The following is a 16,055-nucleotide window of genomic DNA, read 5'->3' as shown; positions in this document are numbered from 1 at the left end:
TCACCTGTAAATGGATAATAATGGTACCTACTTCATCCGGTTGTTATGAGGATTAAGTGAATTTGTCTATGCCGCGCTCTCAGAAGCCTGCCTGGCGTGCACACAGCAAGCGATTTGAAGTGTTAACTGTTGTCACTGTGTTGAACCCACAGCCATGGTCCTTGCCTGCGTGGAACTGACAGGCCATGAGGAAAGCAGAACAAACACTGTACAATCCACCCACTAAACTTAGCTACCGGAGCATCCGTACCTGCTTCCTCTTCTGTCTCCATCCAGCTGCCAGAATGCCTTGCCTCTCCCCTCCTTCCAGGACCTTGTTCTACCAGCTACCCTTCCTCATTCCTACATCTTTAGTCTCCTTTGCTTTGCTTTACGCACCTGTTCAAAGCTTCTCAGGTTCTAAAAAACAACCCCCTTCTCCCCCTCAAGTAAATGTCTCTCTTCTTCTGCCCCTTCTACAGCACGCTTCTTAAAAGAGGCACAGTATAGACTCTTCAAGGACTCTTAAAAGAGTCTATACTCATTATCTGCACTTGCCGACCCACACTCACTCCTCGGCCCCCTACACCCCGTCTTCCACCTGCACTCAAGTACCCCAAGGCCACTAAATCCAATGATTTATTTTTGGCCCTTATGTCGATTTTCTGTAGCACGTGACAATGTTGACTCCTCCTACCTTCTTAGAATTTTCGTCCCCCAATTCAAGAGTAACTCTCTCCTGTCACTCCTACCACAGGCCAGAGAATGCCCTAGGCACTGGGGGGCAAAGGTATTCAGTCTCCCCAGGAGCTCGTGGCTTTTAGTGGGAGGGGGGAGCGAGGGGGGGTGGGGGGAGGTGTGGAGGAGAGATTAGGTACATGGAATCATTGCAAATCAGGGGGATGAGTTCTACGATAAGGACCAAAGTAGGAAGGCGCAGCTGGTTCCCTCAGGGCGCTCAGGGGAGAATCCATTTCCTTGCCTTTTCCAGCTTCTGGAAGCTGCGCACGTTGCTTGGTTTGTGGCCCCATATCACTGCGACCTCTGCTTCCTTTGTCACAACTCTTCAGGCTCTCTTGCCTCCCTTTTTTCCCGTATAAGGATCCTGGTGTTACATTGGTCCATCCAGATAACCCAGGAAAATCTCATCAAAAAAAAAAAATCCTTGGGGGCTTCCCTGGTGGCGCAGTGGTTGAGAGTCCCCCTGCCGATGCGGGGGACGCGGGTTCATGCCCCGGTCCGGGAAGATCCCACATGCCGCGGAGCGGCTGGGCCCGTGAGCCATGGCCGCTGAGCCTGCGCGTCCGGAGCCTGTGCTCCTCGGCGGGAGAGGCCGTGGCGGTTAGAGGCCCGCGTACTGCAAAAAAAAAAAAAGAAAAAAAAAAAAAAAATCCTTGGGCTTCCCTGGTGGCACAGTGGTTGAGAGTCCGCCTGCCGATGCAGGGGACGCGGGTTCGTGCCCCGGTCTGGGAAGATCCCACATGCCGCAGGGCGGCTGGGCCCCGTGAGCCATGGCCGCTGAGCCTACGCTCCGCAACGGGAGAGGCCACAACAGTGAGAGGCCCGCATACTGTAAAAAACAAAACAAAACAAAACAAATCCTTAATGGGACTTGCCTGGTGGTCCAGTGGTTAAGACTCTGCGCTTCCACTGCAGGGGTCATGTGTTCGATCCCTGGTCAGGGAAGTAAGATCCCGCATGCTGTGTGGCACGGCCAAAAAAAAAAAAAAAAAATCCTTAACCACATCTGCAAAGTCTGTTTTGCCAGGTAAGGTAACACAGTCACAGGTGATTAGGATGTGAGTATCTCTGGGGACCACTCTGCTGTCTACCAGAGATGGAGCTCTCCCTGGAGCAGCCAGACAACTCTTCAGAGAGAAGACTCTTGCAGGGGAATTTTATAGGGTTAGTTCTTATTTGCCAGAAGGGGAGAAAAGGTGGTACAAGCAAAGGACTAGTGCCTGCCGAGAGGCTAAATGTAGAAAGAGAAGGTGAGCCTGGAGATCTGTAAGCATCCAGCATGGTTGCATGGCTGAAGTACAGGAAGAGGGTACCTTCTAGAGATCATATGAGAGAGGAAAAGTAGAAGCTGGATCGTGAAGTTTTTTGTTTTTAAACCAAATTGAGTCTGAAATGTATCTGAAATGCATTTACTTGGCCAATGCCATTACTTTAGACTGTGCTATTTTTTCTTTAAAACGTTCTTTAGGGACTTCCCTGGTGGTCCAGTGGGAAAGACTCCATGCTCCCAATGCAGGGGGCCCAGTTGGATCCCTGCTTGGGGAACTAGATCCCGCATGCATGCCGCAAGTAATAAGAGTCCACATGCCTCAACTTAAAAAAGATCCTGCGTGCCGCAACTAAGACCGGGTACAGCCCAAATAAATAAATACACCTTGGGAATTATCCTTAAAAATAAATTAATTAATTAAATAAAGCAAATATTCTAAAAAAAAACAACTTTAAGTTAACTCACTTTTTGTCCTAAAGAATAATGCCCACAGAATCACAGGTTTTATATGTTAGTTATATCTTTCCAGTGTGTGTTAAGATGTGTATGTAACTATAAAATGTTCTTCCCTGTACACCCTAAAATCACATACACCCATGAGTGAGTACCATACTTTGAGAAATGGAGCCAGAGGCATTGAAACAGCCTAAAGGTTTTGAGCAGGGAAAGAAAGAACATGATCAGGGTTGCCTTGGATCAATATCATTCCCGTAGCATTAATCACTTTGGACTGAACAGAGACCGGTGAAAATCACAGCAGAAAGCCCGTAAATTAGGAGACTTCCACAATAGTTGAGGGGAGAGATGAGACATGAACAGAGACAGGGACTGTGGGAGGGGAGTGGAGGGTTTGGATGTGAACAATATCAAGGCGGTAGAACTGACAGGTAACAGTGAAGACTGGAAATGGAAAGGGAGGAGCTGGGGATGACTACCAGGGTTCTAGCATGTGCAGTGCAGCAGATACCGGTCCATCCACCAAGATGGCAAATAGAGGGGGAGCTGATGGGCGGGCGAGAGGGGGCAGGGTTGGAAGGAAAGAATTGCTTTGGTCTGGAACATGCTCGATTTGAAGCGTCTGTGGAACACTCATGTAAGTACTTGAATGCCTGTGTCTGTGGCTCTGGGGACTGGGGCATCATAGAGAGCCGAGCTGTCCAGTAGAAATAGGCTGTGAGCAACCTATGTCATTTTAAATGGTCAGGTGGCCATATTAAAAAAAAAAGTAAAGAGATTAAATGATATATTTTATGTAACGCAACATATCCAAAATATTCTATTGCAAGATGAATCAATAGAAAAATCACAAAGATATTTTACATTCTTTTTTCATTTTAAGTATTCAAAATCCAGTGCATTTTTTACAGAGAGCACATCTCAGCCGGGACATTCCAGGCACTCAAAACGCACCATGGAGTGTTACCGTATTTATTGGACAGCACGGCTCTAGAAGCACTTGCTGCAGGCAGGCCAGGGTGATCAGATGTTTACCTGGGGGATGGTGGAGGCTGAGGACCCTGATCAGATACTGAGGGTGATCAGATTTGCTAAAACTGGATTTTACAAGGAAGTGCCCAGATGGGTCTAGGAGAAGATTCAGGAGCCAGACTGAAGTTTGGCCAAGCACATCATCTTTGTCACAATCCCACCCATGACACCTGATCAATATAATCTTTGGAGTGGGGCTGGTAAATGCGTATTTTCAACAAGCTTCCACCAGGTAATGCAACCCAGGAGAACCATCTTTCAGTTGGAGCCAGTAGGACCTGAGAACTCAGGGGAGATGGTTCACAACAGGATGGGGCTCTGATGAGCCGCCTGGGGAAGACTCACAGAAAGAAAAAAAGCTGATGGGGGGAAGCACAGAGAGAGAGGCTTGTGTTTAGGGCAAAGGAAGGGAAGGATGAGAGCGCTGGTGGAGTATCTGTCCCCAACACTGTAGCCTGGCTCCAGGCTGCTCAAGGCATCGTGGCTTAGACCAGAGTCTACAAACTCCGCTCGGGAGAATCTGACTCAAGCTGTCCTGGAGCTGCCGGAGAGCTCCAACCCCAGGGCCTGGGGGAGGAAGGAGTGGGTTCTGAGGACGCTCGCCTCCCATACAAAGCGGGGATCAGCCTCTTGCTGGCCCAGACATTCAGTTTTGAAACTCCGCAGGGCTCTGTCCAAGGTCTCTTTCTTTTTCTTCCTCTGCTCTCACTCCTGGTTAATTTCACCCCTTTCCGGGGCTTCAAACTCCATTTATATGCTGATGGTGCCCACATTTGCATCTCAGACTCAGAGTCCACCCCTACTCCAAGGGCCAGACCTAGTTTTACCAATTGCCTTCTGCCTAGAGCATCTGGCGGGTGCCTGAAATTTAACATTTCCAAAGCTGAACTAACCCCCAAACCTGTTTGCTTGCTAGTAAGTTCCTGTTTCAACTAGTAGCCTCACTACTCACCCGGTTCCCCCCAAACTAGAAATCTGGGTGCCATCTTCCGCCTCTTCCGCCAACCATACGCGAAATCACCTGAAATTCCTTCCTTTGTCTGTATTCCTGCAACTTCAGTTCGGATACCCTCGACCCCATGCTTGACTAGTACAATTCCCTCCTCATTAGAGATGTGGCCCCACTCTCCCTTCTGGGAGAGGGCATCCTCCCAAATGCGGTACAGCCTTCTTTTACAAGCTAAACTTGTAAAACCCAAATCTGACAAACTCTGCTGACTACGGCATAAACAGCAAACTCCTCGGCATGAAACATGCATCCTCACAGAGGGTCCTACTCACCTCTGTTGTCACCTTCCCCCAATCCCCAAAATCTTTTTTCCTAGTTGTGACATTTGTTTGCTAAAAAATACACACAACATACCAAAATGCCCCAAACAACTCACAAAATCGATTTTAAAAGGGAGGAGATGAGGGGAGTTAAGATATCTGTATCCTCCTTCCCTGATCCCGAAGGTCTGGAGTGTTGCCTGGGGATTGCCTGTACCTGCGTTTCCCCAGGCAATTCGGAGGCAAATCTAGGTTTGTCAACCAGTGGGTTATGCCACTCTGACAAAAGTCCAACACATCAAAGAATCTAGGCTACTATGCTCTTTCCTAACTTCCTGTAGGGCTGCAGAGAAAAGACAGAGAGGAGCCTGCATCAGCCTGGACTGCATTCTAGACTGCATCACGATTGCATCCTCACCTAGATCAAAACCCTGGGGAACTGCCAAGCAGAAATTTTAAGAATGAAAAGGGCATCTGCGTAGCCTACAAACCTGACAACAGAACCTACAGCACCTTTCGGTTAAAAAACGCTCCTGCCCCAAAATACATTTGGAAAACGTCGAACCACTCTAGAAAACTTTGATCGGCATCCCCTCCCTCACTTCTCGGTTTTAAGGGGAGCCCTAAAAGACGCCATAGGAAAGCATTTTGCTTTATTTTATTCAGCAGTGCCTTAGAAAGTTGAAAACCTGAAAAAAGTAATCTCAGAAGCTGAATCGCTCCTATGGGTGTCCATTCAAACACAAACAGTATTAGACTGCCATGTTTACTTGAACCCGTGGAGAGAAAACAATGTAACTGAGGAACCTTAAGCTTTGACTTCCTACCAAGCACATGAAACGTTCAAGAAACTTTGCAGGACGTGTGCACGTTCACTAAGGCTCATATTAACTCCCGAGCCAGGCTGAACAATAGAGGGAGACTCGTTATTAACGAAACGCGCCGTCTGTGTTTCGAAGTCCTTCATCGCAGCAGAGGGGGCCTTTCCTCTGCTCCGATTCGATTTTCAAATTGTTTCCACGCTCATTGTCTGCCAGTAGGAACAACGGCAGCGCTTGGGGCGCTTGGGGGAGCAGGTACAGCGTCCCGCAGAGTGCAGCGCGGTTGAGCCCGGCCAGGTTTTGGGACATTCCCGGCCCTTCCAGCGGATCAAGGAAAAGGAGGTGGCCCGGGCGCCAAAGGCTGCTGCCAATGCAACTCGCAACTTTTGAAATCAATCCTTTTTGCATCATGCAACGGATGCCACCTCTCCTCTGGCTTGCAACCCCCCACCCCTCCCCCGAGACCAATCATTGCCGCGCTCGGGCCTGCACATCGCCTCCGCCCCCTTGCCGGGCCGCACGCAGCTACCGAGCCGCTCTGGCCACGGCCCGCCGCCTCTTAAAGGGAGGGAGCCGGCCCTTAAAGGACCCTCGCGCGCGGCGCACGGCGGCCCCGTTCCCGGCAGGGGCCCGCCGAGCCAGGCCGAGCCCCCGCGGCGCCCAGGCGCGGCCCGGGGCCCTCCCGCCCTCCGCGCCGCCGCCGGGAGCGGCCTTTTTATTCAGGCGACGCTTAAGGGAGCCCGGCGGCGCCCGGTGCATTGTGGGAGCGGCGGAGTCCCGTTCGCGGGAGGAGGCGGAGGGCGCAAAGCGAACCGGTAAGCGCCTGGCTCGGGGAGGGGGGGCGAGACACCAGGCTTAAAGGGGAATATTCGTCCGCAGGCCCAGGGCGGCCGTGCGGATCTCCTCGCGGGCCGCCTGGGCGCGCCGGGAGCCGTGCACGGTCGGCGCTCTGCAGCACAGCCTGGAGAGGGGCCGAGCCAGGGCTTGGTGGGGCCGCTTTAAAAAAGAAGCACCGCCCGCGCCGCCGCCGCCGCCGCCGCCGCGCGGGGCCGAGGAAGGAGGGAGGGAGAAGAGGGCGGGGGAGGAGTGGAGGGGGAGGGCGGCGACGCAGGGGTTAATTTTTTAGCCCGCCGACATTTTTGTGCGGCGGCGGCGGCGGCCCGCGCGCGCGGCGGGAGAGCCTAGCCCGGTGCCCGGGGCGCGGCGCGCGGCGCCTCCGGGCCCTCCCCGCCCCCCCGTCCGCGCGCGCCCTCCCTCCGGCCCCGCGGGCGCAGCCTGACCCCGGGCGTCCCGGCCTGGCCGGCCCGCGAGCCGGGGGACCCGCCGCGGCCGGTGGGCCGTGCGCGCCTCACTCCCGCCCCGCGGCCTGGGCCGCGCGGTTCCCGCCGCTGCCGCCGGGACAGAGAGCGGGCGGGCCGGCATGGCCCCGCTGGCCGCCCCGCTCCGCCTCCACCGGGCCGCGCCGCACAAAGAGCCTGGGCCCGGGTGGCCTTTAAAGGCGGCAGCCGGGGATTTAAGGTGTCCCCGAGCGCTGCCCTGCACGCACCGGCTGCCGCCCCGACGTGTGCTTCCCGAGGGGTGCGCCGCCCCTGCGCCCACGTCGCCGCGTCCCCTCTGTTTTTTATTTCCTAGGCTTGGGAACCTGGGGGGAGGTAGGTACCGGGCCGGGGCTGCCCCCTCTCCCACCCCCACTTACCGTGCTCCCTCGGCTCTGCGGCCAGCTTGGCGCCCTCGTTTGAAAAAATTAAAACGTGGCCGAGAAGGAAAGGGTTAACCGTTGTTTTTAAATATTCATGTCATTGTTTAAAGGTGTAAACAGGCGGCTTCGGGGTTGAAGTCGTCTGCGCGTTATGCCAGCCCCCCACCATTAATTACGCCTTTCCTCACGTCCCCCTCCACCCCCCATTTTCTCATCCCGTCCAAAAAATGTAAGAATTTATGTTTTTTTAGGATTCGGATGCGATGTGTGTGATTTATGTCTCTCGTTCCATTTGGAATTTTAAAACTCCTGAGTGCCTTTTGGGCTTAAGGTGTTTTAAACTTTTTGCCCTTAAAAACCTAGGAAGATTTAAAAGGAAGTTAGACCCCTGAATTCCAAGGGCCCCTCCCCGCCTTTTTTTTTTCTTTCTTTCTTTCTTTTTTTTTTTTTGGATAGGGATTGGAGGTAGGAAAATAACTGGATGCCTCGTGAGTTGGATTTTTTTTTTTACCCCTGGTAGGAGTGAGGCGGTGTTAAGTGCGAGGCATTTGGTGAGGAAAGGACTGTTGTTTTTGTTCCAAACCCAAGTCAAACTGCTATTGGACTTTTCCTAACTCTAAAATGGCTTCAAAATTCCCAGCTCCATAACTTAGCTCTCCTGGCGCCCTCCTTTCGGACAGGTGGTTTTCTTGGAATGTTGGAAGGTTTACTCCTTTACGCTTGTAGGTTTCAAACGGAAATCATTGCTCACCCCAAACATGGCTTTGTAAAGACAGTTCGGATTACTGCCCAAACTCAGGCTCTAGGAGATTTATTTTAAATGAGTGATGGGCTTCGCAGGGGATCGAAAACTCTATAAATGGGAATTATGTTCTTAATGATAAATTTTATAGGGGAAACTGACCCTAAAACTTGGGGTGTCTAATTCTATGCCCAGTAAAGTATCAGTCTGGAAGTTTTGTAAACCCCGGGAGCACGTGGAAGGTTTCCGTTTAGCCGCAAAGGCTTCAAGCTTAGAAAAGTTTGTTCCAGAAACTTCCAGCGATACCAAGTACCATAAATGCTTGTGATTTAGTACAGTTTATCACTTTAGGTCTGCAGTGAAACAGTAACGAGCAGTAGCATATTTTATCAATGATGTGTGTGTGTACTAGTTTGTTGGGCGGGGTGTTTGCTTTCTAGGAAATAGCACTGAATTAAAACATCAGAAAACTTTCCACTGCTCTCTTGTAGAAAATGAGCTTTGCTGTGTTAAACAGCCATTCCAGTTCTCAAGTTGTGTTCTTTAGAGAGGCTTCCTGTTAGTTTTGGATCATGTCGTGTACTTCTGGCTCAGAGTGAAAACCTGTTTTTCTAAAACTGAACTTAGCGTCGTAAAGAATTTCATCAAATGCATATCCACCGATGTCCTTTTCACCAAAAGTATCTGTTAAGCATATTATCTTTCTTTGTGAGATAGCAAAAGATAGTAAAAGGTCTTCCTGAAAAGTCACTTTAGCCAGGGCATTTAATATCTAAACCATAGTACTTCCTGGTTGATAGGTGAAGTGACTAGTTTTCCTGTAATGCTGCCGGCTAGAAGAACGTTTGGAACTTTTAACTCAAGATGGCACTGTGTCCTGTAAGTCAGCTGGCCCATAGTTCCGTCTTCCTTGCAGCCCCTCAGAGCCACCATTATAACAACACAGACATCAGATCTCCTTCCATAGAATATGTCTCTAATGGTACAGTCACCTTTTAAAATGACGACTTCTAGCTTATGCATCACTGTGACAAACTATTGTGGTCCCAGATGGCTGTTTCCCTGTGGTCTTGGTGATTGCAGCCCTTTTCATGTTTACTTTTCACTGTCATGTATTCACTCACTAGATTCTTGGCGGGTACTGGTAAGAACTCTTTAATGGTGTCTTTGTGTTTCGGTGCTCCCCAGGTGGATCTGTAAAGAAACCAGCCGTGTAGGAGAGGGAGGGGAGGAACCCAGCGGTGAGGTGTGTGCGCCCGAGAACCATGTCTGCGCGGGAGTCCTTTAACCCGGAAAGTTATGAATTGGACAAGAGCTTCCGGTTAACCAGATTCACTGAACTGAAGGGCACCGGCTGCAAAGTGCCCCAAGATGTCCTGCAGAAATTGCTGGAATCCTTACAGGAGAACCACTTCCAAGAAGATGAGCAGTTTCTTGGAGCAGTTATGCCAAGGCTTGGTATGTGAACTGCTGTTTCTTTCATATTTCCCTGAGTAGAGCATCTTGGCTGCAATGTAGTCAGTGAGTCAAAAAACTAGATTTCTCCTCCCATGTTGCCTTTTTTTTTTTTTTAAAGTTTCTGCAAGAAGGATTCAAAGAGCAAAGCAATGGTAACTGTTACCTTATTGTAACTTATTTGGAGGAGCGACTTGAAAAACATGAAGAGATATGCTCTAACCATTTTGAAACTGTTACTATGCGATTGAGACACTTGTATTACAGCAAGAGCATTTTTTATTAAATCAGAGTAGTGCAGGACACCTTTAGAGAGCAGTGCCTGGGTTGGGGGGAACTCGGGGTTCCTGTGCAGCAGGCATTGTTTGAAAAGCTCCCATGGGGAGGAGGGAGACACAGCAGGTGAGAACACTGGACGGGGTCTGGACCCCAGGACGGCATCTGGACTTGAGAGCCGTGTTTCCTTGACCCAGTTCCTGCTGCCATTAGTGGTTTGCCTTTTCTCAAACACAGAGCTCAGAAATTCTAGGCTACTGGGATGCTGTTTGTTAGCTTCTCTTGTGTGCTTTGTTAAGTACATGATGCAAGACTGTGATCACTTTGCCTTTTGGGTGTTTGACATGTATTCTAGGAGTTTGTGGGTGTTTTGTAGTTACGGTGTATGAGTTGATCAGCTTTCTTACATAAGGTTTTAACTGCATTTCTTTTATGGTCATGTTCTGTCTTACAACATTGGTTTTGAACCTAGGGTACTCCTTTCTTTCCTGATGTATAAAGCAGAGAAACGCAGAGTTGCTTTGGGTGGGAGAGGAGAATTCACACCCTGCACTCTTGGGACCTGTAGGGCTTGCAGGAGCTCAGTTAGAAAATCATCCTCATCTAGCTGATGTCTCAGCGTGGAGAACTACCACAGGAATGAGGTGGAGTGGATGTCAGCTTGCTTGTCAAGAAATGAGAATATACTGAGAAAGCCCTTAGATGACTTTGTCGGGGCCGAATGGGCAGAGACAAATGCAGTCAAAACCTCATGGATAAAGGCATCATTCCCCTCTGTAACTGCCCCCGTTGACTTCTTGAGCACTCCATGGAGCTCAGGAAGGCCGGGTAACCTGTTCCCTGTCACTTGGTGGGGGTCAGTAACTGGCATCCACATCTTCCAATTCCTCCGCCCACCATACTGCTTATCGTCTGGTTTTTAAGTCCATACGTGTTCATGGGGAGAGGAGCCGCGTCAGCTGTAACTCAGCAGTGGCAAAAGGGGACAGATGTCGACAGCAAGGGTCCAGGCAGGAGAAAGAGAAATCAATGTTACTCTGTGCAAGTTCGTAACCCTCCTGAACCTCAGTTTTCCCATCTGTAAAATGGGGTGATAATACTGTTTGCAACTGTTGTGAGTAGAAGAAATTATCCGTGTGTGTATGTATATGCACCCTGTGCACCTGTACCCGTGTACATAATACTTGTGTGTGTGTGTATAATGTTTATATAACGTATACACACAAGTCTGTTGACCTGTATTTAAAATGTTTTTTCTAAAAGAATGTCGTATTTCCTGGATTCTAAGGATGAACCGTAACAATTGTTAAATATACACTTTTATTAAATGTATTCTAACTAAAGAAATGTTAAGATAAGTGTGTCTTAGTACTTGGTACCTCTGTTGCCTGATGCCTAAGCTGCCATGTGTTGATGGCTGCTGGCCGTGGGGGTAGAGTGATGATTTGGGTTGTTTTTTTTTTTGATGGATAGTTTCAGTCTTGCTGAAACCTAGAATTCCCCGTCACCACCCACTGATGGTTACATACACCCTGCTCGGTCTGGTATTTGAGGCTCCCTCTACTCTGGCATTTACCTGCCCTCTGCCTGTACTGTCCCTCTCTCTCTCAACTTGATACCCTCGTTTGCAAGGCCCATGGCCTGTCCCATTCTCACCCTCTCTCTCTTCCTTTCTTGAAATTTGGTAGGTGATTTGTAGACCAGTCACTACAGACCAGTGCTGTCCCAAAGAAAGATGAGGTGAGCCACCTGTGTCATTTAAAATTTTCTAGTACAGATAGTTCCATTAAAAAAAAAAAAAATAGAATCAGGGGAATTGAATTCTAATATATTTTATTTAATCCAGTATATAAAAACTATAATTTCAATACATAATTAATATAAAACATTGCTAACAAGACGTTGGTTTTTCTCAGTACTAAGTGTTTAAAAATCGAGTGTGTGCACTTGTAGCGCATGTCACTTTGGAATTGCCCCATCTCACATGCTCGGTAACCGCATGTGGCTGGTGGTTCCCATGTGGACAGCCCTTGACCCTCCTTCTAACACGGAGTGGTGTCCTGATGGAGAGAGAGGACTTGTAGGTGATGGAAGCTTCTTGTCAGCCCCAGGAGCGTGCTGGGGAGTCATGTTTCACACGCTCTGATGCTGGGTATCAAGAGAAATTAACTGCTTTACAAACCAAAAAGATTGAATTCCAGTTTAAGATTCCCACGTTACAAAACATTTAAAGCTAACTTTCAGCAACTCTTTTTAGTCTCTCTTTCAATAGTCCTATAGTTTATATGAAAATCTAAAAGAAAAACAGTATTTCTTCCCTCTTTTCCAAAGTGAATGGTAATAGCCTTGGAACACCCAGTTGTTGGAAAGATCAGTTTGGGGGAGCAGTCGGTATGAGTTTAATTGTGGCTCTTGAGTGCTAGAGAGCCCCGCTAGAGGGCGCTTCTGCATACATGCGTCGCTGAGATGAATCATCACACGCTTTCTGATCACTGGTAATGAGCGTTCCATTGTTACAAATTTGTGAGGCTTGCCATTCTGAATCAAAGTCCTCCATTCCCTAACTGGATCTTCCACCAGGAGTTTCTGCTTTGCCATCTAGTGTAGTAATAAAACATCAGCCTGCCTACACAGAGTGATCTTTCACTAAACTTGATTTTATTTTAGTGTTAGTAAGAATGGATCAGGACTTGACATGGTGCTGGGGTAGTTGTGAAAGAAAGCCACACGTGGTCCTCTCTGTGTGACTTGGGTGTGACTTATTCCGTTTGAAATTCTGAATCCAGACGGTAAACATCTACCTGCTTCCTTTCGTACTTCATGGGATTTGTCCTTTGCTTTTGGCCATTGGGCTGCCAGGTTGAAATACTTCCTGAGGGCCAGAGGGCATCCTCTTGAGAGAGGTGAGTGTAGGAAAGCACTCCATTAGGCTTACCTGGTGAGAGGCCAGTCTGAATTTGAAGGGTTTGCATTACAGGTGATTTTTTTAAAAAAATGTAGCCTGCAGTAGCTAGTCTTGACTGTTTCTAAACTGATTTCAGGAAAAGGGAACTGTTTCTAATTAGCCCATCAGTTGTCTGTGTTATCTTTCTAAATGTTTAGAAACAATTTTTAGTAAGTTGAAATATATCCCATAGGCTTGTTAAGCAAATTTTTCTTTCCCTGCTCATTAAGTTAGTAGAGGTGACATAAGTTTCTCATGAGTGGAATGCATGGAATTTTAAAGTTTCTTGGGAGCCACAGTGTTTATGTACATGCTTGATTGGAATCAATGAATACTTGTTCTAGCATTGTCCTTTTCTTTCTTTCTTCTTTCCTTCCTTCCTTCGTTTCTCTCTTTCTCTTTCTTTCTCCCTTCTTTCCTTTCTTATTTTTGTCATTTTTGACTAAAATGTAGTATAATAGCATTTTTTAAAATTTTTATTTATTTATTTATTATTGGCTGTGTTGGGTCTTTGTTGCTGCGCACAGGCTTTCTCTAGTTGCGGCGAGCGGGGGCTACTCGTTGAGGTGCGTGGGCTTCTCATTGCAGTGGCTTCTCTTGTTGCGGAGCACGGGCTCTAGGCGCGCAGGCTTCAGTAGTTGTGGCATGTGGGCTCAGTAGTTGTGGCTCACGGGCTTTAGAGCGCAGGCTCAGTAGTTGTTGTGCACAGACTTAGTTGTTCTGCGGCATGTGGGATCTTCCCGGACCAGGGCTCGAACCCGTGTCCCCTGCATTGGTAGGCGGATTCTTAACCACTGCACCACCAGGGAAGCCCTATAATAGCATTTTATATGTGTAAAATATTTTACAGATTTTCTGTTGGAAAAACAGAATCATGCCCAAAGATATACTCCTAAGTAACTATGGAGAAGACAACCCAAGTTCCATTTGTGCTGTTCTCATCTTTACAGAAATTCTGTATGGTGCCAGTCACGTGATACAGTAACACAAAGGAAACTTTCTGTTCAAGGCATCGTTAAAGTCTAAAAATTGTACCATGTTGAAGTTGAGTCTTATGACTAACAAATTGTGTTCTCATTTTCTATCTTAAGCTGGTTTTGTTTCACGTTTATTGCAGTTATGCTTCTTGATAGGAAACACATTGCTTTGTTGGCGGTGAGCAGTGTTCCGTAAGTGTCTTATGCAAAACCCCTCCTATTCAGAACACTGCAGGTACAAAATGACATGGCTCTTCCTGTTGACTTTTGGATGATGATGACCCCCATCTTTGCAGGCATCGGGATGGATACCTGTGTCATTCCTTTGAGGCACGGCGGTCTTTCCTTGGTTCAAACCACAGATTACATTTATCCCATCGTCGATGACCCTTACATGATGGTAAGTCTAACCAACGTGTTTTTACATCTGGAACTGCTTACTCTTTTGGTTTTGGGTGGTGGCTGGGGTTTTGTTATTCTTGTGTGGGTTTTTTTGTTTTCGTTCTACACAAATTGCTCTCATCCTACCCCTGCCCTGACTCCCGTGGTTGTAGATCTGATCTGGTCGATCCCTTGCTCACACTTGGCACCGTGCATGAGGTAGGCAGTTAAGGTGGATGGGGGGCGTCCCCTGCTGCTTTCGTACCTGCCTGTGTGTCTGTGCCAGAACACCTGTGGTCTGTTAAGCGTGTCTGTTGACTGATGTGTTTGTAGTTTTCTTCTTTATTTCCTTGTACTTTTCTTTCTGGGACATTTGTAAACGCCACACTCCTGTGTTTCACCATCCTCTGTAATAGGACTGATCCTAGATGTCTCTGTCCAGAAAGAAAGAGCTTAGCATCTCATCACCATTAAACCTGACCGTTGATCCTGAATCTGGTCATTCCCCCTCCCCGTGTCTTTTTTTTTTTTTGTGGTACGCAGGCCTCTCACTGCTGTGGCCTCTCCCGTTGCGGAGCAAAGGCTCCGGACGCGCAGGCCCAGCGGCCATGGCTCACGGGCCCAGCCGCTCCGCGGCATGTGGGATCTTCCCGAACCGGGGCACGAACCTGCGTCCCCTGCATCGGCAGGCGGACTCCCAACCACTGCGCCACCAGGGAAGCCCCTCTCCCCGTGTCTTATTCCACTGTGTGGCGTGTGCATCCGCCTGCTGATCACGCTCTGCCCCGACACCCCGTCCTGCTCATTGCAGGGTTGCTGCCAGCAGCCGCTCCTTCTTCCCAGCTGGACCCTCCACCCTGGCAGCTGGGAGGAGCCGATGAAGAGATTGGCAACATCCTATCATTAGAAAGTGCCGGAGGCCCTTCCTTGTGCCAGGGGCACTGGGATCGAGCCCCACATAGGGACTGAGGCCGGGAGGTCTGAAGGTGGGGACAAGCACGCATGCTCCCAAAAACCTGTTTCTCGCCTCTGGCGCAGCAGTCCTGAGAGCTGCGCACGCCACTCCCCCGGTGTCCCACCTGTCCGGGGGCCCAGGGGGCTAGAACCGGAGTTCATCCTGTGCCAGCATCTCGTAGAAGGACCCGAGCGCCCACGCAGAAGGGGCAGCAGGTCGCTGCAGCCCGAGCCTGTGGTTGGCGCCTCCCAGCTACTGACGGCGCTGCGCCCGTTACCTCGAGTGAGTCACGGGAGGTGATCAGGCTCCCTGCCGACCTGCCAGGCGGTCGTGAGACAGCATAAACGGGCAATGAAACGGCCGCTGGAAGTGATAGTAACTTGTGGTTTGATTACCCTTACGTCAGAAAGAAAAATTGGTCGTTTTCTCCTTTCCTGTCTAGAGAAGGGCAACTTTAAAAATTTTTTTAAATGTCTGTTGGCAGTAGAAAATCTTTATTACCACGTTTCTGTTGAGTACTGTTTCAGAGTTCCTCAATAAAACCTTATAGTTCACTGGGAAATGCTTCCCTTTGTCTTTAGAAAACAATCTGATTTCAGGCCTAGGTGTCGTTTATTTCTTCTGTCTTTTTGTTTCTCAACCAAGATGATTTTCCTGTTTATCTCGTACGAGAAGCTCCCCAGATTTCTCCGTCTAGGTGTATAGAACCCATCTTCTCTATAACCAGCAAAGGGGACATTTTTAAGGCTCTGCTCGGGAGAAGCGGCGGCTCCACGTCTTCTCTAGCACAGTCGTTTCCCAGCACTTCCACTCCGGCTCCTCTGAAACCAAGCACTCCAAGCTTTTCCCCGACATCTCCCCGCTCCGTTCCGCACCCAAATAAATTGCAGACCTCTCCCTAAAGTTTAGAACGGGAAAGAACCTGGAGACGATGGGTGCTGCACGAGAAAGGAGAGGTGGTAACGGGAATGCCCGAGAGTGGTTCTGTGATGGAGGAAAGGCGGTGAGTCCGTGAAGCACAGAGCCGGGGACCACGTCCCGGCAAGCCCGCTGTGGCG

At 49.1% G+C, this 16,055-nt stretch overlaps 1 protein-coding gene across 6 annotated transcripts in view; it reads left to right on the top strand.

Moving 5' to 3' along the window:
• Nucleotides 1-5,223: 5,223 nt before the first annotated feature.
• The window catches only part of SEPHS1 (selenophosphate synthetase 1), a 30,986-nt gene continuing 20,154 nt past the window's right edge, over nt 5,224-16,055 (top strand). For 2 of the 6 annotated variants that reach the window (XM_079912551.1, XM_079912547.1), the window contains exons 1-3: nt 5,224-6,383; nt 9,198-9,467; nt 13,958-14,061. In XM_079912551.1, coding sequence (XP_079768677.1) covers nt 9,275-9,467; nt 13,958-14,061 — 297 coding nt within the window. In that variant the 5' untranslated portion in view covers nt 5,224-6,383; nt 9,198-9,274. Of the gene's footprint in view, nt 6,384-6,459; nt 6,556-6,637; nt 7,221-7,280; nt 7,497-9,197; nt 9,468-13,957; nt 14,062-16,055 lie in introns of those variants that run through there. The other 4 variants (XM_079912549.1, XM_079912548.1, XM_079912550.1 and 1 more) reach the window with 4 other exon arrangements.

This window comes from Stenella coeruleoalba (genome assembly GCF_951394435.1).
Source record: "Stenella coeruleoalba genome assembly, chromosome: 2".
NCBI lineage: Eukaryota > Metazoa > Chordata > Mammalia > Artiodactyla > Delphinidae > Stenella > Stenella coeruleoalba.
This window is presented reverse-complemented; position numbering and strand designations above follow the sequence as displayed.